The sequence below is a fragment of the Oryctolagus cuniculus genome, chromosome 10, assembly GCF_051225735.1.
Source record: "Oryctolagus cuniculus isolate XC-2025 breed Fujian yellow rabbit chromosome 10, ASM5122573v1, whole genome shotgun sequence".
Classification (NCBI taxonomy): domain Eukaryota; kingdom Metazoa; phylum Chordata; class Mammalia; order Lagomorpha; family Leporidae; genus Oryctolagus; species Oryctolagus cuniculus.
The window spans coordinates 67,904,230-67,931,417 of record NC_142876.1 but is presented as its reverse complement, the minus strand read 5'-3'; the positions used below and the strand labels follow the sequence as shown (position 1 = coordinate 67,931,417).

Genomic DNA, 27,188 nt, shown 5'->3' with positions numbered 1-27,188 from the left:
ATCACAAAACAATGGCACTTCACATGAGTTTTCTTAGTCTCCTAATCTACAGTGTTTACCTCACTTAAGCCAAGGGAGGAATTATCCTCTTGGAAGGTGTGTTAGTCTCCTACCTCCCCAGGTAGCAGAGTTTAGATCAGGAATGACTGGGATTTTCCCAGCGGTAGCTCACTCCCAAAGAGCAGAATATACAACTAAAGACAGACAAAACATTATTCTTGTAAAAAACAAACAAACAAAATAATAAAAAGAATCATGTTTATAATGTTCCAGGTTTTATTTCATAATGATCTTTCTACAGGAACAATAATTTATATTTCTATATCAACACATTTAATATCCTACTCATCAAAGAGCAGGAAAAAATAGGAATAAAGTACAGATTCCATACACAAATACCAAACTCTGCATATGTACAAATAAATGCAATATATTAAATATATTCTGTAGATTGACTTCACTTACAATATAATAGAACACAGAATACTAGATTCTGAGCATACTCATGCAGACTTTCATTTGGTAAAAGTGATGACACTAGGACTTTGGGAAATCGTTTTTCTTGTAAACACTTGAGTTTCTTGTTTCTGACTATACTCAGGGGAAAAAAAAAGACGACGACTTACATAAGAGGAAGACAACGTATAGATGTGGAACAAATGTTTCTCAGAGACAGCACAGAGGATAACCCTGCCAAAGAAACACCCACGAGCCTGGTGCACTTGCTCTCACGAGAGGGCAGGGAGGGTGAGGGAGGCTGCACTGTACAAGCCCTTTACGTTATCTGGAGCTCAGGTGTATTGCTGCGACAGAAAGCATGGAATGATCCCACTCTTTCTGTTTAAATTTTCAGTATGTAAGAAGAATAAAATGAAAACTTTTTTTCTGGGGTTGTAATGGGTAACGTGGTCTATTAACAATCATCTTCAAAGCTCTGCCAAAGCTGCTGAAGAGACTGCTCATTAGCTCAAAAGAGAACTAATGCAGGTGACGCCAGAAGCTCCTCACTGGCTCTAAAGGGGTCAAGCAGCAATGGCAGCATCTTTGAAACATTAACACGTCTTGAGAAGAAATGCTGAGATAGAGCTTTATCTGGATTGCTCACCATCTCAACAGAAGCAATGGAAATGAGCTGACTACCTGCAGAACTATGCGAGTAACTTAGTGGAAAACATGAAACAGCTTAGTGTTTTCTATCAGATCCACAGCGAAGACTGTGTACTGACGTGCACCCACCCAAGCACACCTGCCTGAGGGCTCCCATGGAACTGAGACTAAATCCCTGATTCTCTTCCTCAGTGTTTTCAGGAAGTCTAGCAAAACCAAGTATCCCCTTCTTAAAGAAGGGACGGAGACAGAGCACGAATAAACAACCAAGGACTCCGGCTGGTGTGTGCGTGCAGAACGTGTACTGCTGCTTGTCCATTCTTTCCAATCATGAGCTGGGTCTGAAGGGTAAAAAGGAATGCTACAAAGACAGCATTTCAGGAAAGAACTATAAAGTACTAAAATATTGATGGTACAGTGTTTTAAATATGTCTTTCAAACACAATTCTTCCCTTTCAACTAAACGTGTGTAATATACACCATTTCCCACGTCAACTTACAGTCTAGCTGCAAATCTAAATAAATGAGAAATTATTCTGGGAGAAAAAAATGCACTACACAGTAGATTGATGCCATTATTACATCTCTCTTAGGATGCTTAGAAAACATCTTCATTGGTTCTCATTTGGTAAAAAAAAAAAAAAAAAAAAAAAAAAACCTAAGTAGGTCTGGAGTCAGTCACTATGACTTTCACAGACAGAGGAAGCAGCCATACCTCACAGAAGACAGGGACCCTGTAGAGTTCTGTAAGGGCCCAACTCCAGCTTTTCTGGACTAAACAATACTATAAGGCTTACAGTAAGTGAGTAAGGCTTCCTGTCCCAATCTCAGCTCTGAAAAGATTTAACAATTTAAATACATCTAAAATCATAGGGACACATCTCCTTTTCAAAACAAAAACATTTTTTAATTGTATTTTTTTACCAGTAGAGTTTACTTTGAGCAGCAATCGTTCAAAGAAGTGCAAAGAAAATTCTCCAACAATAAACTCAAGAACCGAAGAGGGAAGACTACCCGCGCTGTTTGCCCTGGCTGTTTAAAATGTCATCAAGCTAGAATTTGGCTTGTAAATTTTCCAGTCAATTGTGCCACAATGACAGAAATGACAACATATTTCTGCTAATTCTAAAGAAAAACAAAAGCAATGCTCCACAGGGAGCAGACACCATGGCTGACTGGCTGGTTTGGGGAAATGGTAACTGAAGGTTGGGTCTTCATTATTAGCACTCCAAATCACGACTTCAGTGAAGCGGACTCCCTCAAACAAGTCCCGAGTCTCCCGGATGCTGTCAGATGTCCCTGTTCCGTTTCCGTTTCCCCTTTGTTGGCTGCAAGTCACACACTAGCACAGCCCTCCTGAGTACTCGTCTTCCTCCTCCTCGGCGGCTGCCGCGCTCACGCCATCAGGCTTGGCCTGGGGGGTTGCGGGCGACTTCTTCTTGATGCCTCCTCCCGGAACGACCAAGCTCAGGCCCAGCTTAGCGTACTGTCAACGAGAACACAGGTCCTCAGAGCTGGGGAACCAGAACCCCAGAATGTGAGGAAGCGACAGCGCCTCCTCCGCTACCCTCGTGAACACCAGGCCCACCTCACACCGCGCAGACGAAGAACAAAGCACAGCGACACTCTGCGGCTGATGCCTTGTGACCGCATGCGGCAGGTACACACTGGGAACAACGTCAAGCATGTGCCCCAGGGAATCTGAGATAACCTGGACATGCTCAGTGAGGTAACACTGCTAGTACCTATGAAACACAAAGATCTGTTGAGTGAAAGGGCATGTTCTAGGGATAAAAATTTTTTAAGAAATACATACAAATCTACAAATGTGTCTATAAGAGTTTACCTAAAAAAGATAGCTTCTCTACATATATTGTTTCAAAAAAAAAAATCAGAGGTCTTAAAATTGATCTGATACGATAAGACTCTAAAGCTATGAGACCAAATAAACTGGTCCACTGAAAAAGGCACACAGGGAAATAACAGAGACTCAGTCACGGGCCACTTGGTGCGCACCTGCCTCCTGTGAGGCTGCTCCTCCTGACAGCCCAGCAAGACAAGCACGGCAACTCTGTTTTCACAGGTGAGCTGGCTGAGGCTTAGAGACAGTTCATGACCTGCAGCCACAGCTGGTTGACTCAGAAGCTGGATTCCCACAGTGTTCTGCTATATGGTGGGCCTCCTTCAGACATGAACCTAAAGGAAACTTAATAAACTAAGCAACCACGGTGGACAGCAGATGGAAGGAGAATCTGATACGTGAGGCTGAATTAAAAATTTGCATATTGCAGTGGTTAAGACATGGCTTGGGACACCTGCATCCCATATTCAGAGTTGCCTGAGTTCAAGTCCCAGGTCTGCTTCCGATCCACCTTCCTGCTAACGTGTTCCCTGGGAGGGAGGCAGGAGGTAATGGCTCAGGTACTTGGATCCTGGCCCCCAGAGCAGGAGACCCAGACTGAATCATAGGCTCCTGACTCCGGCCTGGCTGTTGCAAGAACTGGGTTGGTGGGTGGGGTGGGATGGGAACTAGCTGATGGAAGACCTCTCCCTGCCTGTCTCTCTTCCTCTGCCCTTCAAATGAAATGAAAAAAAAAAAAAAAAAAAAAAAAAAAAAGTAAAAAAACTGAAATATTCACATATCAACACAGTTAGATGGATATATATATACAGATACAAACCCATATAGTGGACAAATTATCTAACCCTCAGTGAAATTCAGTAGAAGTGAAATACTCCTTTATGAGTATAGCTGGATGCGACAGAGAGGGTAGGAACACTCCCAAGTCCATAGCTGAGAAGCCATCTCACTAGAAGCCTTCAAGAGCAATGAGCAAAGTTAACCAAAGGGGCCCACTTACATCGTTGTCCATGTACTTGAAGAGCGGCGAGTTGCACACCTCCGACACTTGATCTTGGTCTTGCTGGTCATAGCCTTCAAGAAGCTGTTCGAGGGCAGCGCAGTCTTCACTCCCGTTGAAGCCTGGTATGCTACAGGAAGCACAAATCACACTGCTCACCTCTCCTTACACGAATGCTTCTCCACCAGGGGTGATCCTGCCCCCAGCAGAGGTCTGGCAAAGTCTGCAGATGTAAGTCGGGGGTGGGGCGGGGGAAAGAGGGTGCTATTGGTATGCAGTGGGTAGAGGCTAAGGATGCAGCTAAACACCGTGCAGTGCACAGGAAGGCCCCCAAAACAAAGAAGGATCCAGCACAAATTGTCAACAGTGCCTAGATTTAGACGGCTCATTTGAACCACCACTAACAACAACGCCCCTCGTTTTCATCCTTCGGCAGCATATAATCAGAGAAGTTCTTGTTTTTCCTTTTCCTGTTCTTTATTTCTTAGCAGGCAAATAGAACTAAATGACTAAGAAGTCATTCACTCTCATGAAAGTCCCAGAGAGACAAACTCAGGAGAGAAACCCACTAGTACAAATCCTACTGTAAAATGTCGAAGGGGTGGTCGAGTGCTCCCACCACGACCAAGATTCCTAAAGCAATTTCCTGGCCAGAAGTATGCGTGCTTGCAACACTCTCAGTTTAACACACAGAAATGCTGACCCCCGAGCGTCCTACCTGTAGCTCTCCCTGACACATCTTTCCGCAGCCACATAGTCATTTCTATGCAGATGAACCAAGACTTGAGCAATTGTTTTCTAAAACAAAAAGAGGAGATTATGGTCCAAATTCATTGAATCTGTGACACTAATAAATTCTCCATTAAAGTAACCCAGGACCCCTGAGAGAAAAATATCCTTGGACAGAACTTCTGCAACTCAAATGTGCATAGTGCAGTGCACCAGGGGTGCTGCTGAATTGAAGAATCTGGTGCAGCGGGCCTGGGGCCAGCCTGAGACTCCGCCACTGCTAACAGGTTCCCAGCTGTGGCAGCTCCTGCCAGCGCGAGGCCCACACCTGACCACAAAGCCTGAGGCATGGCCGTCATGTTGTAAAGAATGTCTTTCAAGTATCCATAGATTCAGTCTTGAAAAGGGCATTAAAAAGACAATTATACTTCTGAGGTCTTAGAAAGACACTACAAGAAAGATGCGTGAAAACTCTCTATCAATAAATTACTGATACTATGAGACTGTTTACACGCCAACAAAAGCAGTAGTAAATAAGATCAAGCCTATGACTGGTAAGAATCTTTCTGACCTCTAGTCTTCAGAAATTTTCACTGATCCTTCAAGCTCACTGAATCTTGTCACCTCCATAACATTAAGCCCTTCCATTGTTTTATTTCAGTTCTTGCATTTTCCAGTTTTAAAACTGTTCATTTTGATAGTTTCTATATAGTTTTTCTATAAAAACAAGTCGTCTTCTCCATGCATTTTGTGTTTATGCTTTTCCCGTGGAGCCAATTAACAGCGGCTGCTTCAAAGTCTTTGTGTGGCGATTCTGACGTCTGGGTAATTCTGGGGTTCATCGGTTGTCTTTTCCAGGTTCTGTATGTGCAGTTACTCTGGACTGGATCCTGGATGTCTGCGAAGTCACCCGCAGAGCCTCTGCTGTGTTCTCTGCACAGGTGGAGGCTTTCAGCACACAACCAGCACGGTTCGGTCCTGGCGGCCGCCGTCTCACCTGCGCTGGGTGGTGTTTTTTAGTTCAAATCCTTCGCTGCGCTGTTCTGGGTCTGCCCCATGTACAAGCCCTTCAGGAGCAGTGGGAGACGTGGACAGTAGTCTAAATCTGACTTTCATTCTCAAAACTGCACTCCTACTTTGAGCCTGTCTCACGCACGCACAGCTGAAGCACGAAGCCGAGACTGGTGAGGGCAGGAAGTCCCTTTTCCCACCACTCCTTCCTGGCATTTTCTCCCTGTTCTCTTAGCTTCATCTTCCCAGTTCCTCCAGCCAGAGGCCTCTTGTGGAGTTCCACTCACTGGAGCCACCAGTACAGCTGTAGCTCCAGGATGAGGAGCACAGCCACGGGAGAAGCAGAAAATAATGGGGCTTTCCCCCTAGTTCCTCTAAGACAGGGCTCCTTTCTTTCCTGGCTGTAGCCTCTGCTGCCCAGCTCCACGCCTTGGGGCTTCTCTCAGGACAATGGGACAAGAACAAATAAAGAAAAGCCATGGCCAGCTCACTCCCGTATCAGCTGCTTCTCCGAATGTTTACTGCCCTCCCCAATCTGCCTGCTTTCATTTACTTCTCCCGAGTCTGGGGTATTTCTATATTTTTCGATAGTTTTAGTTGTAATTAGCAGAAGAGACAGGCTTCCACAGGCTTATTCAATCTTGGTCAGACTCTGAGGTCCACTAAGCATTACTTTACAGAAATATTCAGATAGCCACAGAATTCCATCTTAAGTATTTATTTATAGCAATATGAAACATTATCCAATCCAAAGCCAAAATTGAACACTTTTAAAGAATACCTTATAACAAGTTGGGTAATTCTCAATTTCCTTATAAATGTTCTTTTCTTTCTGAATAGAGATGGCTGCCTCATCAAACCTAGAGACAGAACAAAGAAATGTGAAACAAGCCATTCTGAACGGGGTACAGTAGAGGTGAGTTCTATGACAGATCTCACATCACGGACTCCAGAGAAACAAAGGGGACGGCGTTGAGTGGTTGCTCCCTAACCCAACTTCCATCAGCTTTGCCCATCTGGCTTCTCTGAAATGTCTGACTCTCCCTTTGCAGGCATCAAGATGACAGAGAAAGCCAAAGAACTCAGGAATAGGGTAGCCCACATGGAGAGGTCTATGTACAGTAAGCACTGGCCCCTCATGAGCACCTGTCAAATTCAGCGAACTGCTTTGGAAAATGTACTAAAGACAGTCCTGAACTTCACCACCCGATTTTTTCCCCTCCCACGAAAAGACCATCCAGTACTCCCTCCCTGCCCCAACTCACACTCACCCTCACTCTGCCCTGGGCCCCATGAGCCAAACAAAATCCTCTCCACACCTCGGTTTTCAACAGCATCTTTTCTATCTACTCTCCCAGTCTCCTTTTCTTCTGTTCCACCCGATGGCAGAATGGAATGACAGGAAAGGAATCACCAAACTTTTTCCCCCAAAACCCTCCAAGCCCTACCATCCCTCTTCCCAGCCCTAATTCCAGCAAATCCTCATCTCCCTACAGTTTTACTCTACTCCAAATTCTAGGAGTCCCTTAGTAGCACCCAACTTGTGACTGGGTGCATTCTGCAGTCTTCCCCCATTCTCTCATCCAATGAACAGTCCAAGGTCATGAGAGCAACTACTCAGTGGCTTAGCCCTGGGAACTCACACAGTCCCAGAGCCAGGAAGGGCAAGAGGCTGCAGTGTGGAAACAGAGAGGTGCTGCTGTGACTGAAAATAAAGATACAATAATGCTACAGCCTCCACACCCCATTGATCTGCATGCTAAGTATCTTTTACAAACAGTTGCATCTGTATACACACAGTGGCTTGTTTTGCGGTTAATTCTGCTACTCATACTGTGAGTTAAATTGAAGTTTTGTGGGCTGTGTGTCTGGCAGTGTAATGTCTCATAAAATAATGCTCATTGGAGAAATGCATTCTGAAGTTTTCAAAGCTGGCCTGATAAATTTTTGGAACAAAGTCAGTTTGTAAGTTGAGTGCCACAGTGGAAGTACAAGATTCTCATCTCTCAAAAACACTCATTGTACAGTCTCGTCTTGAGACCTCTGACTACGATGGGACCTCTCCTTCGTGATGAGACAGTAATCAGTTGCCTTTGAGTGAGCCAGAGAGTTCCTGTGCAGGGTCTGACCTCATCAGGTAAGTCCTAAAGGTGCAGACTGACAGCTACGGGCCTCCGATCAGCGACAAAATCCCATGCTGTGAGGCACCTAAGGAGGCACACGCTCAGGAACTGAGGGCAGCCTCTAGACCCGAGAGCTGGCCTGGCCGAAGGAGCGGCAACAAGAAAGCAGGGCTCACTGTCACACAGCTGCACAGAAATGAATTCTGCCCACAAGCAGTGAGTGAGCCTGAAGAGGCATCAAACCTCAGGTGAGAAGCAGCAGCACCTGATACCTCACCTCAGCTGGGAAACCTGGGCAGAGGACCCGGCTGTACACAATGTTGAGACTTCCTCTCACAGAGACTGAGCGGTGATCAATGAGTGATGCTTAAAGCTGCTAAATTTGTGGCAATTTGTTACACAAACAGAAAACTAAGCAAGGGGAATACACGTAGCTGTATTCAGGTACCATTTGTAATGATCACAGATGTTGTTTTATAAAATGCATCACATCAGAATATTCTGTAGCCATAATGCCTAGACTAGATCATTCTAGTAGGAATCTCGGTATACTAAGTTTTTCATGTTTTTAACTATAAAGGTTATGTTCTTCACACACGAATTATTTATTTCCTTGGTATAAATATAGCATTTCCCTATGCTTTTATCAAACTAGGAGAAAGAGCCAAGAGAAATACTGTGTACTTACATGGGTTCATAGTCAAAAAATTTCACCAGTTTCACTAAAAGTTCATGAGACGGCATATAAAGCCAACTATTTTCCAAAGTATTCAGGAAATTATTTGTTACTTATAATGAAATGTAATGATTTCTACTTTCCTATCAGATAATTCTTAATGCTCCTAACATAATGTACCTGGTTTTGCTGAAGAGACAATAAATTACTTTTATCTCCTGTCATTCAGAATCAGACTTAGACCCAAATAAAACAAAACCAAATCGAAGCCCCACAGAACATAAATGCATGTGACAGGAAACCGCTGGAGGCCCTCGTTCATCCCCACGCCCTCAACAGCCCCCTTCGGGCAGTGACTCAAATTCTTCCTCTTGTCCCCACTATTTCCTGAACTCCAAGACAGATTTTGAACTTTCCACACAACACGCTAGACTATGCATCATATTCCCAACTCAGTTTGCGACCATCACTGATATGCCTGCAGTTAGCACTTGTCACCTCAGTCACTCCTGGCACCATGGACAGGACAGTCACCTAAGACAGAAACCTAGGGATTCTGCAAACCAGTACGCCACCCGCTCCAACAAAGACACACTACCCAGCCTTCTCCGTGCTAGGATCTAGTGACCTGACTGGCAGGAAGAAGCACTTGCCCTTGCTAAGTGGGTCTTACAATGGGATCTGGGTTCACTGAGAATAACACACACATGTCAGCCGGCTCAGCTGTCCCAACCCCCCTTGAGGGCACAGAGATGCAAGCCCGAAGACATGATGAACTTTTTGGAAAGGCCTTTTCTCAAAGGAAATGGAACTAGGACTGACTTTTTCCTTTTTAAGATTTATTTTATTTGAAACACAGAGTCAGAGACGGAAAGGGGGGGAGGAGGAGGTGGCTGAGGGAGGGAGGGTGAGAGGAAGGGAGGGAGGGAGAGAGGGAGAGGGAGAGAGAGGGGGAGAGAGAGAGATACAGAAGAGATCATCCATGCACTGGTTCACTCTCCAAATCGTCACCATGATTAAGGCTGGGCCAGGCCAAAGCCAGGAGCCAGGAGCTTCATCCAGGTCTCCCATATGTATGCAGGGGCCCGAGGACTTGGGCCATCCTGCGTTGCTCTGCCACATGCGTTAGCAGGAAGGTGGATCAAAAGTGGAGCAGTAGGGACTCGAACTGGCACTCATACGGAATGTTGGCCTTGCAGGTGCTTAACTGGCTATGCCACAATGCTGGTCCCCTTAGGATTGATTTTAAGGCTATCCCAGAAGCCTCCTAAGTCCAGTTCTGAACTATTTCTGAATTACGGGTCTCTGAAACTCAAGGACAAACAGGAGAATATAACACATTTAAACAGATAATGCAATCCTACCATACTAACATATAAACTGAAGTACTAGGGCAAAATCTTGCAGTCTCACATAAAAAGTATATTAACCAAACATAAGCAAAAGATTTAAAATTTTATGCCCCATTCTGTGAGTAGATGTGATTTATGTATAGTATATAATTATTTCTGTTCTAGTTCTTTTTGGCAACTAACGGCCTCCAAGCAGGTTATAATCACAGTATCAATTCAAGGCATTTAATAATATCTCACAGCTGCTTCAATTATCTCCCCTTTATATAAACTCCGTTTTTTCTTACCCTACACTACTTAAGTTCCTGAAAGAAGTACCAAGGCAGCAGACAATTCTTTCATACCACAGGTTCCCAGGAATACTTTCCAAAGTTATCAGACACCTTCATATTCCTGAACAAATTTAAATCAGTTCACATGTTGTTAGACAATTCAAAAGAGTATTTCCATAAAATCAAGTTTTTGTTCAAATACAGCAGAAAGCACTATTTAAAAAATGTATTTTACTGCAAGAAAAAAATACAGTCAGTCAAGATGTAACTGAGACCCTATTAGCTGCCCTCCTCATCAACGCCCGCCTCCTAAGAACAGCCACAAGCACTCCAGTCCTGCTCCCACGCAGCCGCAGTCCCCGCCAGCGCGGCCTGCGAGGAACTCACTACCTATCAGAACAGCCGTCGGCACGCATGTGTCACAACCAACCGGCAGTGTTTCCAAAACGCGGGCGGCTACGACCACTAAGCGTGCTCTAGAGAGACACAGATCCGCGGCTGCAGAATGGTCCCCTCTCACAGCAGACCCTGGCCTCTCTCTCAAGTTTAGACAATGTGCAGGTTGGGAAACAAAAGGGAGAGAACTGTGAAAGCAGAAGTGCTCTAGGACGCCAGAGGCAGAGCTGACGCCCACACCGGGCTGTCATTAGCCTCACCCCTTCCTCCCCTGCCCTGGAGTCTGAAGGAGGGGCCTGGCACGGTAGAGAGGCATTGGGAGCACTGGAGGAGCTTCAGGTGGGAAGGGAGAGGGAAAAGCGACAAAGGCCCAGCAGAGCTCGCCCACCATCTGCTGTCTCCTCTCCTATTCCACCCAATGGCAGAATGAAAAGACAGGAAAGGCATCACTGAACCTTTTCCCCCTCAGGAGAGGCGGAGCCTGGACAGCGCCTCACAGCACAGCCACTCTGCCCCTGCAGCATCGGCAGGGACAGCTCTGCTTCTGGGCGAAGCACTCACAGCGGCTCAACAGAACCACATGTGAGGTGGGAACTGCCTGAGTTAGTGTGTCGGCTGTTGACTTCTGGGAACGCTGATTTCTACTTTAATTCCCTGACAAAACAGATCTTGGGTCTTCTCTGTCACAGGAGAGCTCTGGGCAAGTTTCAACTCGGATCTCTCTCTCCAGACTTCCGAGCTCCTAAAGGCGTTTAACATCATTAAAGGAGAACTGGGCAAACAATTTTATTGATGACAGAAATGGTTTACCAAGCATAAACGACATACTAAACAAAAGGAAAATCCAATAGCAGCCTACCTTTCAAAGGTCTGGCTATTTATGCCGTAAGTCAGACACACAAAGGATTTCAAAAAAGCAACAGTCTCTTTGATGACACTATTTGGCTGCAAGAACCTGTCAATGTTCACAGGTGAGCACTTAAGGCATCTCTCTCACTTACACATAAAAGTTTCCTCAAGAGAGCAATATTATAATCTAAACAAGTAACAGATCAAGACGACTTCGCTCCCATGCTGCCAAGCCAGTGTTAGCCAAGAAACGCACTCCATGATAAATTCTGGCTGTACCCTTTAAAACCAGCGTATGTTTAATATCTAATCCAATATGCCTTCTGTCTAGTATAAGTTCATTTTTCTACTAGTGGTCTGGTGTGTCTACAGTTTACATAGAAGAGATGAACAAGCCATCCCCCAAGTTACCAGTCCCAAATGTGGAGTCAGAGCACACGCGGACGCAGGGGAAGCAGTCTGAAAGGCGTACCTGCGCCCTCGCACCAGCAGTCTCGAGGCTTTTCCTAGTAACTCAACCGCCTGCCGCAAGCGCTCCTCATTCTGAAGGGGTCAAAGAAAAAGAAGTGTGGCCACTTTAATGCAGACATCCTTTCGTCTCTCACCAACCACTTCATAAAGTAACAGCTCTGGCTCAAGAGCAAGAACGCCAAGGGTGCTGGCCCACTGACTACTCTCTAACAGAATAAAGGAGCTGGAGAGCAGCTCTGAGCACGGAAAGGTTCCCGAAGCAATCACTGTCTGCTTGCTATTTATTATGAATCTAAGCGTTCTAAGTCACGAAAGAAGAAAGTCAAAGTCAAACTTACCTCGAACACATTGGCTGTCTGTTGATACAACTGCACAGCCTTTTCGGGGTCCACATTTTCTATAAGCCTGAATTAGAGAAGAAAATTTGACTTATATGAGAAATAGAAAATTGTTCTTTAAAGAACTTTGTTGAAACCAAAAGATAGTGACTTTTACAGAGATATCTGTGCTTCTAACTAAGGCCCCAGCACTCACTTTCCTGCTCTCTCCAATGCCATGGCCGCTGTATCAGGGGTGCCATTCTCCAGGTACATCATGCTGGCTTTCTCAATCAGCTGAACAGCCTCTGGCAGTTTCTGCATCTCCTGCAGGCACAGGATACAGCACAGATCAGAAATGCCTCAACTTCAGAAATACAGTAACCATCAAAAATTCAGTTATACTGCTCCTAGTTCATAAGAGTAACAAGTAACAATGGGACTTCAAGCAGTTCATAAAAAAGTGAAAGGAAAAGATAAAAATAAAAAATATAAACTTTATTTCTCAACGTAAGATCCACCAAGTTTAAGACACTTCTGTAAGTGACATCAGCCATTGAGTCCATCCCTAAAGAACTCAGGGTCCTAAGAATCTAACCATGTCACAAACTGGTTCTCAGTTATCAACTAAAGAAAAAAACGGGTGCCCTTGAAAGATTTTTTTGTTTAGTTAGAAAACAGAAAGATATCCAAGGGAGCCAAAGCAGGACATTTCCCATCAACCTCTCACAAGCAGTGTCCTTGTTTGATGAGGAAAATGAGCAGCAGCTTTATCATGGTGGACAGGCCTGTGCTGAAGCTTTTCCAGATGTGTTCCTGCCGCAGCTCTGGCTAACTTTCTCAGAACACTCCCGTAACAGGCAGCTAGGATTGTTCTTTGGCCTTCCTGAAATCTGCAAGCAAAATGCCTTCAGCATCTCAAACAACGGCCACCAAGCCCTTTCTTCTGGATAGGTCTACTTTGCTTTGACTGGACCACTTCCACCTCTTGGTAGCCCCTGCCCTGGCTGTACTCGCTCGTCAGGACTATTTCATGTCTTGTCTCAACTCTTCAGAGCAATGCTTCGGGGTCTTGATTCTACTTATTCAACATTTCCATTGAAAGTTCTCTTGTCTGTAACTGATCCGCGTGCAAGTTTCGGCACCCATTAAGCCAGAAGTCTGCTCTACTTTTCAGTCAAAAGCAGGACCAACTGAAATGTTTATGGTGTCGACCATTGTTTCTGCTGCTCAACTTCAGGCCTCTTCAATCAAAGCATGAATAACATTAATTGGTTTCTTTGCAAACTGATGTGGACAGTTTGTTGCTGAACGCTACATGTTCAACATCAACTTGTCCTTTCTTAAAATCCGTTACCCATTTGTAAACTGCTGATTTCTTTGGAGCACTGTGCCCATAAACTTTTCGTAAAACAATGATTTTACCATGCTTCCACCCTGGCTTCCCCACAAACTGGACGTTTGCTCTTGTTCCAATTTTAGTACAACATACATGGCTCTGACAGTGGCTCTTTGGAAGCTGCTTTCTTACCCTTGCTAGTGCTTCAAATTAGATCCTGTTCACACTCATTTTAACAAGTTACTGTGAGTTTATTTAAGTGCAAAAAAAACCCTGAAATTCATACATTTTTTTACAACATATTTTCCATGAACTTCATGAATATCCCCTGCAGATGTAATATAAAAGGTCTTTACACGGTGACTCTACTAATCAAGTTTCATTTAACTAAGCCATAAACAAACCATAGTTAATTTCTACACAGAGCACATCATCATTTCAGGCTTCAAGGAAAACTAGCCAAGTAGCAGGAACCAAGAAATTCGCTCTTTACTATTTTCTGAGCGTTTACAATTCTCTAAACATTTACTGAGCCTAAACAAGGACTACACCAAAGATCACAGAGTTGTAGCCCAGGGACTGTCTCTTGTTTCTAAGTGTGTTTTGCTTGAACTGTGCCATATTTTTAACACAGATCTTTTCACAGAAACAGTGTGGTCGCTTCCTATTAAAAAGATCAACAGCTACGGCCATGGCAGGACTGCCTTCCTACACTGTCAGTAACAAGCTGGGCTGGGCAGCAGCTGTCCTGGTAGATAAGGCACGCCTGCCTCCTGGAACCGGCTGCATTTCTATCTCCTTCCCATTGCCCACTGCCCTACACTCTGGCCTGCCTCACTGATCTGTCATTCCCCTACGCTCTGAGTTCATCTGCACTTGCAACCCTCTTCATTCTGGCTGATATCTATAGGACCCTAAATCTTAACAGTTAATCTGTAAGTCGGTCTCGGGATCTTACGGACTTGATATCTAACATCTCCAAGAAAAAAATTTTAAATATAAATTAAACACATACAATATTGAAAAGCCAGATATAATGTTTCCAAGAGTAATCTCTTCAGGGCTGACATGAATCTTAAAACAGACACCACACTGACACCTCATGGCTTGCTTTCAAATCTGCCTAGACAGTCCCCTGGTAGGCTGACCAATTCATGGGCTATCTCGAACACAGCTTTTGGGCTGTTACTCCAAAATATACCTTTTTAAAATCACTTAGCAATGGAGACTGAAAACAGGCTGAAAGATATGCTATGAAATAAAACTGCTATCATTTATTAAAGTGGAAAAGTCTACTATATCCCCAAATCTCAGTGAAAAAAACTTTCTGTTGAAGAATCCAAAGGTGAAAGAATGTAAGGCTGCAGCACATGTGGAAGGCTACGTGGGAATGCAAAGCCCGTCTCACCACCTTAGCACCAAGGACCATCTCGGTTCTTGCAGAATATTTCTCCCTGTAATTCACCTGTCCACTAATTGTACACTGAACATCCACCATATAAAAGCACTGGTGGGATAAACACTGGTGGGATATAACACAGGAACCCTCTTTCCTGAGCTCTCCCGGAGACGAGACTGGCAGAGCATCATTACATGAGAAGGCTGTGTCACGTAAGCGCCAGCTGAGTCCTACATGTCAACATGTGTAACTACATCTCCCTGTCTGCACCCAATCAAATGGACTTGTGACTCAAATGCCCAACCACTATACTGATATTTTTCCACAAAAAAGGATGGCTGCCTACTTAGAAGCTTACCATTCACCAGAATATGGCTATTTTCAGTGGGTTGTGCCTAGTGACTTTAATGCTCCTAGGACGTAAGAGTCATAAAGTGACAGAATTGGTGTCAGAGGCAACACGTCTCGGTGGCTGCCCTCAATCTTCCACCTACAAACAGTTACTCCCCAGGCCCTGCTGGAAGATAAATGTGAAGGTCTGTATGACAAACTGGTAGGAGTTTTACCCCACAGAATTAACTGTGGACTAATGGTGTCACCTAATGCTGACCAAGACTGTCCCAAGGCACTTAATTTAATATATGAGCATGCCAAAAAGAACTTTCTTTTATCTTTACTTATCTATTAAGCTTACTTTTCCTTCAAAGCAGTGACTTTTCAACCCCCAGGCCTCAACAAAAATGATGCCTGAACAAAAAATTCTGATGAAGATCAAGTCTTAGCACAGGAGCTGGAAAATTAACTGAGGCTATGAGAATTAACAGTGTTCTGGCATTGCTGTGCCAAGATTGCGCTTCCTGCTAACAGGCACATGGTACAATGAGGCTGTAAAAGACACCTGAAAGCTTCCTAACTGTCAGGGGGAAATCAAGACAGGAGATGGCCACAGCAGATACCTGGTCTTCTTTGGCCGCAGGAGAAATTCTTATGACAGTTCCTAGGCAATTATAGTTGCTAAGGAACTGCTTACAACATAACTCACACCAATTCAGGTGCATATTTAGCTAGGAGAGCTTTACCTCAATGGGTATATAAGCTTATCATAAAGTTGCATCATAGTTTATTAAACAGCTTCCTATTAAAAATTTAGATTGTCATTTTTTCAATAAACATCCTTATGCATAAACCTTTGCGAACACTTTATTGCTTTATGATAGATTCAGAGAATTGGGATTCCTAGGTCAAAGGCTATGAAACTTAAACTGAGCATCTTTGATTTTACTTTAATTTTAATTTACTTTAATTAAATGTTCCTACAGTGAACATGTGGCCACTGAAATAAACCAGTAAGTTAACATTTTAAAAAGTCATAGACGTTAAAAAGAAAGGCTTTACTGAAGCCTAAGTTCTTAAAATGAAGATTCAAAACTAAACAATTTGGGGCTGGCATTGTGGCATAGCAGGTAAAGCTGTCGACTGCGACACAGGAAACACAAATGGGCACCGGTTCGCATCCTGGCTGCTCCACTTCCAATTCAGCTCCCTGCTAAAGGCCTGCAAAAAGCACTGGCAGATGGCCCAAGTATCTGGCCCCTACCATCCACACTGGGAGATGTGGATGGAGCTCCTGGCTCCTGGCTCTGGCCTGGCTCAGCACTGGCTTCTGCAGCTATCCAGGGAGTGAGTGATCTAGTGGATGGAAGATCTCGCTCTCTCTCTCTTCCAGTCTAACTCCAACTTTCTATATCAATAAATATGTTTTTAAAAAGTAATTCAAAATTAATTTTATCATACTAGAAAATATATATATATATAAATGGAAAGGAAAATACTTCATTTCAGTTGCTACTTTGAGAGTCACGGTCATAACATCCTATGTTCTGTCTTCACTACTACAGGATGTCACTTCCTAACCTGCTTTCATAGAGCGTAAGTATAACAGGCAGCATAGGTGTATTAGTCAAACTACTCCATCCCAAAACCACCAGTGAAGCAGCAAGAGTACGTCTGTGGTTCTCTTTGCTCCCAACTGATATAAAATGAACAAAGTCTCAACTTCCTATAATCCGTGAGTAAATATACATACTCATACATTTTTACTGCATTAAGATGTCCTTAAGTTCTCATAAGCAAGGACACATCCCTGACGGCCCTTCTTGAAGTAATGCACGTCTGTCCTGGGCACCCAACTTAGAACTTTGCTGCTTCCAGTCCCTCCAAGGCGTTGTATCTTAAGTTTCACTCCTAACATCCCCGGCCTTAAGACACCAACTGTACGCTGCAGGCCCGATTAGAGTTACTCCAACAGGTAACTGCTTCACCATCTCCTGTTTTACAGGAAGGAAAACCTCAACAAAAATTCTACACTAACGCCCCGGTCCATTCATCTTACCTACACAGTGGTGTGACACATCAACATTACTGACCTTCAACATCATGCCAGCCTGCTCATAAGCTCTGTAAAGAGAACAGAATTTCTCTGAAGAGATCTTAAAGAAATAAACAAGAGGAGAAATCTTCTGATGAGGGTACTGCTGGTGGGGAAGTGACTTCAACTAAACATGGTTCAGGCATAAAATATCATGTCAGGCTTGCAATATCATAGAGCATCACTTCCACTTTTTACTTTTATGGGAAATAATGCCTTTAGAAGGTCAGGTAATTAGGCTGAAAGGATTTTATCTTCCATATGGAAAAGTAAGGCTCAGAAAGGTTAAATGACCTTCCAGGCGACATACATATCTAAACTTTAAAAAAAATACTTTCCATAAAAGCAAGAGAAAGCCCCCTATTTCTCTTGCATAGAGACAATTAACTATCAGTACAAAAAGCATTTCTAATGTACTCATTTTCTTCATAGGCTACTGAACAAAATGGTCCTGAAGAATATGCTGAATGTCACTGAGACACCATCTACCTTACAGACAGGAGTGAATTAATTTTTCAAGTTCAAGTAAAGACTGAGAAAACTGCAAACAAATTAGGCCAAAACAAAATAATTTGCTACTTACAAATATGTTAACTTGGGAACAACTGACTGAACTACAGAAAAACAGGGGCATTTAAAACATAATCTACAAGTTCTTGAAAATGTGGAGAATGTTTACTTACTTGGCAGCATGAAAAAGACTGAATAGATGTAACAAAGTCAAAGTTAAGGAAAAACAATGAAATTGATACTTCTACAAACAAGTAAATACATTATTTGATGCCTGTTGATGTCTCTTAAAAATTACGTAATTCAAAAGAATCCCAGTGAAAAACATTGTACAAGTTAGAAACTATTTTGATTATACATTAAAGAATTTTACTAAAATGCAAGGTTATTATGACCACAGTTTGCAAATAAGAAAAAAGAAACTTTTTAAATGGTTTAAAATACATCAGGAAAATTCAAAATTTTAAGCTACTTATAAATCTCATTTCAAATACCTAGGGAAGACTGCACACAAATTTATACAACAGTTTATAAATTTTCAATGCTTGTGCTACTTCATTCTTTGGTGCAGGTCTACAGAGTTCCCTCATTTCTTCCCAAGTGAAACTAACAGGAAGAAAACCAAAAACAACAGAAAATCAACTCCCAAATGCAGCTCTGCAAATCAGTGCGGACCCTACAGTCAAAGGGCACTGTGAATGCTCCTTCAGAGTTTAAAAATGCAAAACTGTTCTAAGCATTGTCTAATCTAAAAGCATTTTACTTTGTATAGCATATTGATAGCAACAGACGATAAGGTGTTTAAAAAGATACGCCCTGTTATTTTCATGGGCAACAGCTTCCTTCAGGCAGGCATCTTTCGCTTGCTCAAATTGTTTGGCATTTTTAAAAGCAACAGCTGAAACAGAAAAAAAAATCGATTCTTTTTTTAATTCATCATTAAAAAACTCCTCTCATGAATCATCACCAAAATCTTCATTTTACACAATATTACAAAATATACTTAATTAAATGCTTAGGAAGTATCATTAAACAGATATTTTTTAAACTTTTAAACATTGTAAGTTTTTTTTTTTTTTTTTTTTTTTTTTTTTGTGTGTGTGTGACAGGCAGAGTGGATAGTGAGAGAGAGAGAGAGAGAGAAAGGTCTTCCTTTGCCGTTGGTTCACCCTCCAATGGCCGCCGCGGAGGCGCGCTGCGGCCGGCGCACCGCGCTGATCCGGTGGCAGGAGCCAGGAGCCAGGTGCTTTTCCTGGTCTCCCATGGGGTGCAGGGCCCAAGCACTTGGTCCATCCTCCACTGCACTCCCTGGCCACAGCAGAGAGCTGGCCTGGAAGAGGGGCAACCGGGACAGAATCCGGCGCCCCGACCGGGATTAGAACCCGGTGTGCTGGCGCCGCTAGGCGGAGGATTAGCCTAGTGAGCCACGGCGCCGGCCCAACATTGTAAGTTTTTAAACTTACAATTTTTCTGATTATCAAAAATCTAAAAGTATTTTCAAGTGTTTTTAAAAAAAGTGTTGATTACTGGCAACATCCATGATACTTCCATTCAAATCCATCAACACCCCCAAATACTCCCAAATAACAAATAACAGACAAGTTCTTTAATCACGAAAGGCAGCATTTTATTTTACTAGTTTTACATTGAACAATAAAAATAGTGCTTTAGTTACAACTCTTAGAATCATTTGCACACTGAAGACCAACAAACACATCAGTTTATCGTAAGCCTTCTCTTTTCATAGATAAGTTCCCAGCAACAGTTTTTTTAAAGACAAAGCTTTTCTGCTGTTTCAGTGTCTATGAAAACAAAACTGGTCAAGAGCTGAAATACACAGCCAGGTGTTAAAAGTGCAATCATCACAGTGTAACAATCAGGTGTGACCAGAAAACATGTGCCTACACATGCTGGAAAACTCACCGGTGTTGGCTTACAAACAAGTCAAAAGCAGACAGCTTTAAGAAACGTGTTAGTTTCTTAAAAATACATTCAAAATTCCGTTTAATGAAATGCTGAAAACAAGCAAAATATTAGTGTTCCCAACCTATACATTGTTTCGTAAATGCCTTTTTAAAAATTTTATTCTACTGATTAAATATATTTTGCATAAACTCTTTAAAGAAAATAAGTACAAAATATTTTCATGAAAAAAATCTGACCTAGAATACTTAGCTTCGAAACAAGCTGAAGGTCTTCCAGACAAAGAAAACAAGTTCAATACATTTCCCTCAGAGTCAGTCAGAAACACACCCTTATATAAGGTGTCCATAAAATCCATTTAAAGTTTGGACTTTTAAGAATTCTATCTTTAATTATGAGATTGAAACAATCTGCATCATGCAAGAGACAGTTTCCTCAGGATTTAAATGAAAGTGCTGAACACTCATTATCAGTTCTTTAATCCAGAAAATAAATCCCACCTTATACTGATCAGTTTCACGTTAGCTGATTTGTCTGTCTGTGGTGAGATACTAAAGTAAAATTTGCCCCAAAGCCCTTGCCCACAATATCTCTGTTAGACTAGCAATTATGTTCAGGACTGTTGCTGAAGTCCAACTGCAAATGTGTTCTGGGTTTTTCAATACTTGGGGTACTTTATATAGTCCATACCCTATATCGAGAAATTTACTAAAATATGTACATAATTTTAGCTCTCCATGAATATGTAACAGTGTATCTCAAAGTGAGGCTCACAAAAAGCATATGACAAACAGAACTTGCAGATCGGTTTAGCATGAGGCTAAGTTTAAAAAAAAAGTAAAGAAAATTTCTTATTCAATAAATAAGCATAATAGAGGCATATGGCTTCAGGGCTGCAGTATTGTATTTAAATGACTCAAGCCTATGAAGCTGACCAACATATAAGCAATGCTAAATGCTAAGAACTGGAGCTGGTACCACCCACACTCCCCCACCTCTGCTGGCATGAAATAGACAGGTACCTGGGTCCTGACCCCTAAAAATAACAAGTGGAGGAAAAGGCAAAGATTCCTGCAGTTGTTTTTTCTGTTTTAGATATTAAAGTATTAAGAGTTACGTATTATGTTGAGATGAACGCGGCAAATTATTTGGAGATTACACACAGGAGCACCAAGGCTACAGTCACAAATACCTGCTTTTCCATATTCAGAAGCAGCACTGTCATAGTCTGGCTTCCATTTTAAAAAACCAGTTTTCAGGCTAGAATAAAAGAAACACATATTTAACAGAAGATACCAACCACATTTATAAATTACATTATAAATAAATCACTTTTTTTATAGATTTATTTATTTACTTGAAAGAGTTACACAGAGAGAAGGAGAGGTAGAGCAAGAGAGCAAGAGAGAGAGGGGGAGTGGAGGGGGGGAGGGGGAGAGAGAGAGGTCTTCCATCCACTGGTTCACTCCCCAGAAGACCGCAACTGCGCTGATCTGAAGCCAAGAGCCAGGAGCTTCCTCCAGGTCTCTCACACGGGTGCAGGGGCCCAAGGACTTGGGCCATCTTCCACTGCTTTCCCAGGCCATAGCAGAGCTGGATTGCAAGTGGAGCAGCCGGGACTCGAACCAGCTCCCATATGGGATGCCAGCACCACAGGTAGCGGCTTCACCTGCTACACCACAGGGCCAGCCCCAAATCACATATTTTTTTTAAAAAAATGATAGCCATTGGGGCCAGCGTTGTGGTACAGCAAGTTAAACTGCCACCTGCAATGCAGGCATCCCATACAATTGCAGGTTTAAGTCTCGACTGCTCCAATTTTGATCCAGCTCTTTGCTAATGAATCCGGGAAAGCAGCAGATGGCTCAAACACTTGGGCCCTTGCCACAAACACGGGACACCCAGATGGAGTACTGGGCTCCTGGCTTCGGCATGGCCCAGAACCAGTCATTGCAGGCATGTAGGGAATGAATCTCTGTCTCTCCCTTTATCTTACCTTACCTTTCAAATTAATAAATCTTAAAAAAATAAAAAAGGAAGCCATCACATTCAAACCCGCTATCTTGCTCATCTCTGTCCATACTTATTCACAATAAATACAACACACAATCTCTCCCTTCTCGTCTTGCTTTCACTCCTTTTAAAGTCTGTGCGACAGCCAGAGCACAGGGTCTCACTGCGTGGTCCCCAGACCAGCAGCATCCGAACTGCAAAGGAGCTTGCTAGAAATGTACATCGACGACCTCACCCACCCCGACAGAACCAGAAACTCTGGCCGCGGGTCAGCGATGCGCGGTTTAACAACAACTCCATCAAACGCTGAGAAGCCTGGGAACAGTGTGGTTAGCAGTGGACTCCTGAGCTCACGCTCACAGGAGACACAAACACAAACCAAGGAGCCACCAGCATATGTTACAGCAAGGCACAGATAAATCCCCTAGGGAGATTGGAGAGCGAGGACAAAACACTCAAGGGAGCATCAGAGAGAGACAGCAAAAATACGGCTGAGAAGTAGCCACTAGCGAGCAGGGAGAAGACCCAAAAGAGAAGGCCATTATAAAAACCAAAAGAAACCTCTTTGTAGGAACGCTCCTGGCTTCCTAAGGGCCAAATCCAGGTCCAGTCAAGGGTGAGTCCTCACCTTACTTGTCCTTCCTGCAACAGTGTATTTCTTTTTCTAAATTTCAAAATAATTTCAGATTTACAGTTTAAATTAATTCAATGATGGCCAAACCTGGAGGTTCCTAAGAATTGTTAAACGCCACCTTAAATTCTAAATTTCAAGTCAATTAGTGAAAGCCTGCTTACATTGCATACTGCTAGGATCAAATGAATCAGAAAGCAACGTTAAGTGAAGGTTGGGGGGATCCCCAAGAGGGCTCAGGACACCCTGTATTTTACGTCAGCTGTGTGAACCGTCCAGGGGCCCTAATTTTGCAATTTTTCTTGCCGATTAACATATTTAATTTCTAATATTAGTTTATGTGTACACTGTCACAAGATTCAAATCTGTAAGCAATTCTTCAAATTTACAAAAAATCTTATCACTCAAAAAATAAAACTGTTTAAATTGCAGTTTGTCTTATCCATGAAATGGAGGAAACTCACACACAATAAGGCAAAATTCAAACTCTCTGTCCTTGCCCCAAAGTACTCCTCACATTCTGCATATTAATATATTTAAATCCCACCAAAACAGGATATAATCATTCAACTGTTCAATGTGCTAGGCACAGAAAGGGCCAGAGACTTTAAAATACAGCAAATCATCCCCAGTCAACCGAGCACCATTAATGAGGAAGAAACAAGGCACTATGCTCAATTCACATGGAACGGGTATAACTGTAAGTACTTTTGACTCGTTCTGTCCTAAGAGTCAATAGGAAATTGATAGTTTCTATAGGAAAAGCACCACAAATTTGGGAAGACTTTTAAAAATTTAGCTTATTTGAAGTGGGGTGGGGGTAGGGGGGAAAGGGAGGTTCTCCCCTCACTGGTTCAACCTCCAAAATGCCCACAAGAGCATGGGTTGGGCCAGGATGAAGGCAGGAACCCAGAATTTTATCTGGTGGGTGCAGGAACACAACCACTTGGGTCATCACCTGCCACCTCCCAAGGTTCCTATCAGCAAGAAGCTGAAATCGGGAGAAGAGTCGGGAACCAGGTACTCTGATATGGGTCCCGAGCTGCATCTTAAGTGTTATCCCAAATGCTTGCCTTTGGGATGATTCAGTATAAAACTACTCAGTAATACTGAACTACATCATCACTAGAAAACAGAGAAAAATCATATTTTCTTTTCCTAAGCTCCTGACCCATTTTTTCTGCCACCATTGAGCAACTAAAGGTACTTAAGCATAACACATCAAGCCTGAATCCAGCATCTCCCTGCCCCAGCCTCCCCGTAACTGGGCCCATTCACCTATACCCATTACCACAGCAGGCACCCTCCTCACTCCATCTCCCAGGTTAAACCCGGGTGCCAGCTTCACCTCCATACACCGGCAGGTCATTACGGTGACTAAATGTCCCTGGATCCTGGCCCCAGGACCATTACTTTAACACAGCCCACGGATGGGTCTCACAGCACCTGGAGGCGGAGCTAACAGCCCCGCCTTTCTCCTCCACTCCAGCTCTTCCTTGCCACGTATCTCTGCCTCCCCATGGAAGGTTGTCCGCTAGCGCTGGAAACCTGTTTCCCTCAACTGCTCACTCACCTACCCTCCTGTGCATCTGAGCTCTCCAGGGAGAGGCTACTTCTGCTTACTCCAGCATCCCCCAGCGGCTGGTGCGGGTTCAGAGAAACAACTCTGTCGCCCTGCCTACTGAGTACGCCACAGTTGCCCTGGGCCCTGCAATGCTCCCATATTTATTTCATCAAAACCAAAGCTAAGCAGGCCCACTGGTTATTCACTGCCTAGAAAAGTTAGGGTTCACGGCCATCCCTTCATACTTGGCCCCAACTCTTCATAGATAATAAGCTGTACTATGATCCTTCTCACATACACACACCACTCTAATTATACTTTTTTATTTTTTTTTATTTTTTTTTATTTATTTATTTATTTTTTGACAGACAGAGTGGACAGTGAGAGAGAGAGACAGAGAGAAAGGTCTTCCTTTGCCATTGGTTCACCCTCCAATGGCCGAAAAGTGAGACAGGGTCAGTGCTGGGGCTCAACGGGTTAAAGGCCTAGCCTGCAGTGCTGGCATCCCATATGGACACCGGTTCGAGTCCCGGCTGCTCCACTTGCGATCCAGCTCTCTACTATGGCCTGGGAAAGCAGTGGAAGATGGCCCAAGTCTTTGGGCCCCTGCACCCATATGGGATATCTGGAATAAGCTCCTGGTTCCTGGCTTCGGATCAGCGCAGCTCCAGCCCTTGGGGAGTGAACCATCGGATGGAAGACTTCTCTCTCTGTCTCTACCTCTCTCTGTAACGCTTTCAAATAAATCTTAAAAAAAAAAAAAAAAAAAGACATTGTGGGGGCCTCCTGAACAGACGGCCCCAGGACCGCGGGCCTGGAAGCAACATGGAGGAACAGAAAGCGCTTGAATTGTCCAGTTTGAAAACTGGCTCATCCATCTTTCAACACTACAGCTTGAGCAAGCGGTAAAAGGAGACTCTCCAATTGGAAAGCTGTCTCGAAGTAGCAAATTATGAATGGAAGCACCCCCCAGCCCACAGTGGCGGTTTTTCAGCATGGAGAAATGCCAGATTAAAACATTCGCTGCAGTGACGATTTTGGGGGAGAGGGGTGTGAGGTCAAAAGGATTGGTTAAGGAGAATCAATGCAGTTCCACCAACAGGAGCTGAGCGCCTACTGTGTACCGCACCCGTACGGCGACAGGACCGACACAGAAAGGGACAAAAGGCACAGCTGTCGCTCCCAGAGCAGTAGGCTTGGCAGATGAGAAGGGTCTGCAGACGGATTTTCGGGACAAATCACAGCCCCCTCCATAACTCTGGGATTCTTCCACAGCAGCGGTTTTCAACAGGAAGAGTTCGCTCCCCAGGGATATTTGAGTTGTCGCAAACGAGGGAAGGGGACGGGGGGTGCTAATGGCACTGACTAGACAGACGCCAGGGACGCTGCCAAACGTGCCACAGTGCACACGCCAGCCCCCACCCAGGCAGCCACCCTGCCCCGAGGGCCGCGGTCCGAGACCCTGGCTGGACGGAAAGCAGCGAACTCCGCACCGGGAGCCCGCTCTGCACCGCACGGGATCCGCGCGCCGAAGACTTCCGGCTGCCGGGCGACCTTCGATCCCCAGGCGCAGAGCCCGGCCCCGGCCAGAGCCCCCCGCCAGCGTCCTGGGCGTCAGCGAGCCGCGGATCCCAGTCCCGGTGCCCTCCCGCCGGGTGCGAGGACCCCGCCAGGGGAGCCCACGGGAGGGTCCCTCACTCACTATTTCTCGGCTTTGGCGAGGTGCTCCAGCCCCTCGTTTATCTTCTGAGCCGCCATCTGCACGGCCCGATCCCTGACGTGGAGGGCGACGGCACCTCCTCCGTGAGCCCCGAGAAAGCAGGGCCGAGTAGGCGTGGGAACACCGCGAAGGAAGCCGGGACAGCGCGACACGGCCGCCGCAACGGAGGGCCGGAGGGCTCAAATCTACTGCGGCGAAGTGCGGCCGGAAGCCAAACCCGCGCTCCCGCCGAGACTGCGCGCAGGCGCAGAATGGGGGCTCGCTTGGCCCCGGAGCTTTAGCGCAGTGTGGTGGAGTTACTGCAGGGGGCATGTTTGTTCGTTGACCAAACAGGCACTGCTGCAGGCCTCGGAAGATCAGTAGGGAGTACAACAAAAACCCTGCCCTCATGGGAAAACCTGTGCATTGTGTTTGTAGAGTTAGGGGACTGGTTATTTATCAGATCTGAAGTTTGTGTGTGCCATAGCTGGAATCCTATTAATTTTATTCACCCATTCTGCCTGTTGAGCATCAGTTAAATGTCAGTCAATAAGCAACACAGACTGTAACCCCTGATTACTGTCACAGACTCACTCCCGTGTTCCAAACTGTGGAAGGGTCGCTTGAGACAGCCTAGTAAAAACAGTAGTGAGTACTACTCTTGGCTCCATTCATAATCCATGGTGAGTCCAGTGCCCACTCGGGTGATTCCTCTAATGCCTATTCAGCTTCTCCGTTTCCAACCTGCTGCCGAGCTAAACAAACAGCAGAGAATGTTGATACTTGAAGCTAACAGAGCATTGCAATAGGAGTATGCAGCCCGTAGGCAACTTATGGGCATGCTCAGAGACTGAGGCAAGGGGAAGTTTTTAAAGGCAAAAAATGAAGTGGATTACATCAGAGGTTTGAAACAATAATCTTGGACCGCGGTGCTTGGTAACAAGATAGTCGTGAGCCTGAGGCAGGGCCATTGCTGGGTGGCTGTCTGCAGAAGTACTTGCTGGGAGAGGTGGCAGTGCCCTACCCAGATAAGTTTGTGGTTCCAGCACTCTGTTGTGATAATTACTATTGGGCAGTTATGCATAAGGATCCTTCCTTCATCACCCCAGCTCAGCCACCTGTTCCCCAGGTCATATTCTTGCCCTTGCTTTTCACTGTGTCAATTTCAACCAGCCCACTTTCCACCCTCCTGTCATTCCAGCCCCCACGTCCTGCTGCCTATGAGACTTCACCTTCAACACATCCCATCCCATTTTCCCATCCTTCTGCTCGTATGCTTCCCTCTCTACCCAGCACAAAGTCCATGTTTTATCATATTAGCCATTCTCTCCTGCATACACTGCTATGATGTGAATGTTTATCCTCTCAAACAGTCTAGTCCCCAAAGTCTTATGCTAATGGTACAAGTAGAATAGATGCTTCATTTCTATTTGGTGTTTAGAGATGGGGCCTGATGGGAAATGATGAGATGGGGTATGTTCATTAGGGTGGAGGCCTCATGATTGAATCCCAGTAGCT

The 27,188-nt window shown here is 44.4% G+C and overlaps 1 protein-coding gene across 2 annotated transcripts; it reads right to left on the bottom strand.

Annotated features, from left to right (window-relative positions):
* Window positions 1–258: 258 nt before the first annotated feature.
* NAPG (NSF attachment protein gamma) lies at window positions 259–25,921 on the bottom strand. 2 transcript variants are annotated; one of them, XM_002713567.6, is made up of 12 exons: window positions 25,674–25,921; window positions 20,956–21,023; window positions 18,654–18,738; window positions 18,014–18,031; window positions 17,329–17,359; window positions 12,382–12,491; window positions 12,186–12,252; window positions 11,849–11,919; window positions 6,490–6,568; window positions 4,687–4,766; window positions 3,969–4,098; window positions 259–2,593 (listed from the first exon to the last, which is right to left on the bottom strand). In XM_002713567.6, the coding sequence occupies exons 1-12, from the start codon at window positions 25,727–25,729 to the stop codon at window positions 2,450–2,452; spliced, it is 939 nt and encodes a 312-aa protein (XP_002713613.1). In that variant the 5' UTR covers window positions 25,730–25,921; the 3' UTR covers window positions 259–2,449. The 2 variants fall into 2 exon arrangements, with proteins under 2 accessions (XP_002713613.1, XP_089161460.1); XM_089305334.1 differs by having other exon boundaries at window positions 17,295–17,359; window positions 25,674–25,828.
* Between the last annotated feature and the right edge of the window lie 1,267 nt (window positions 25,922–27,188).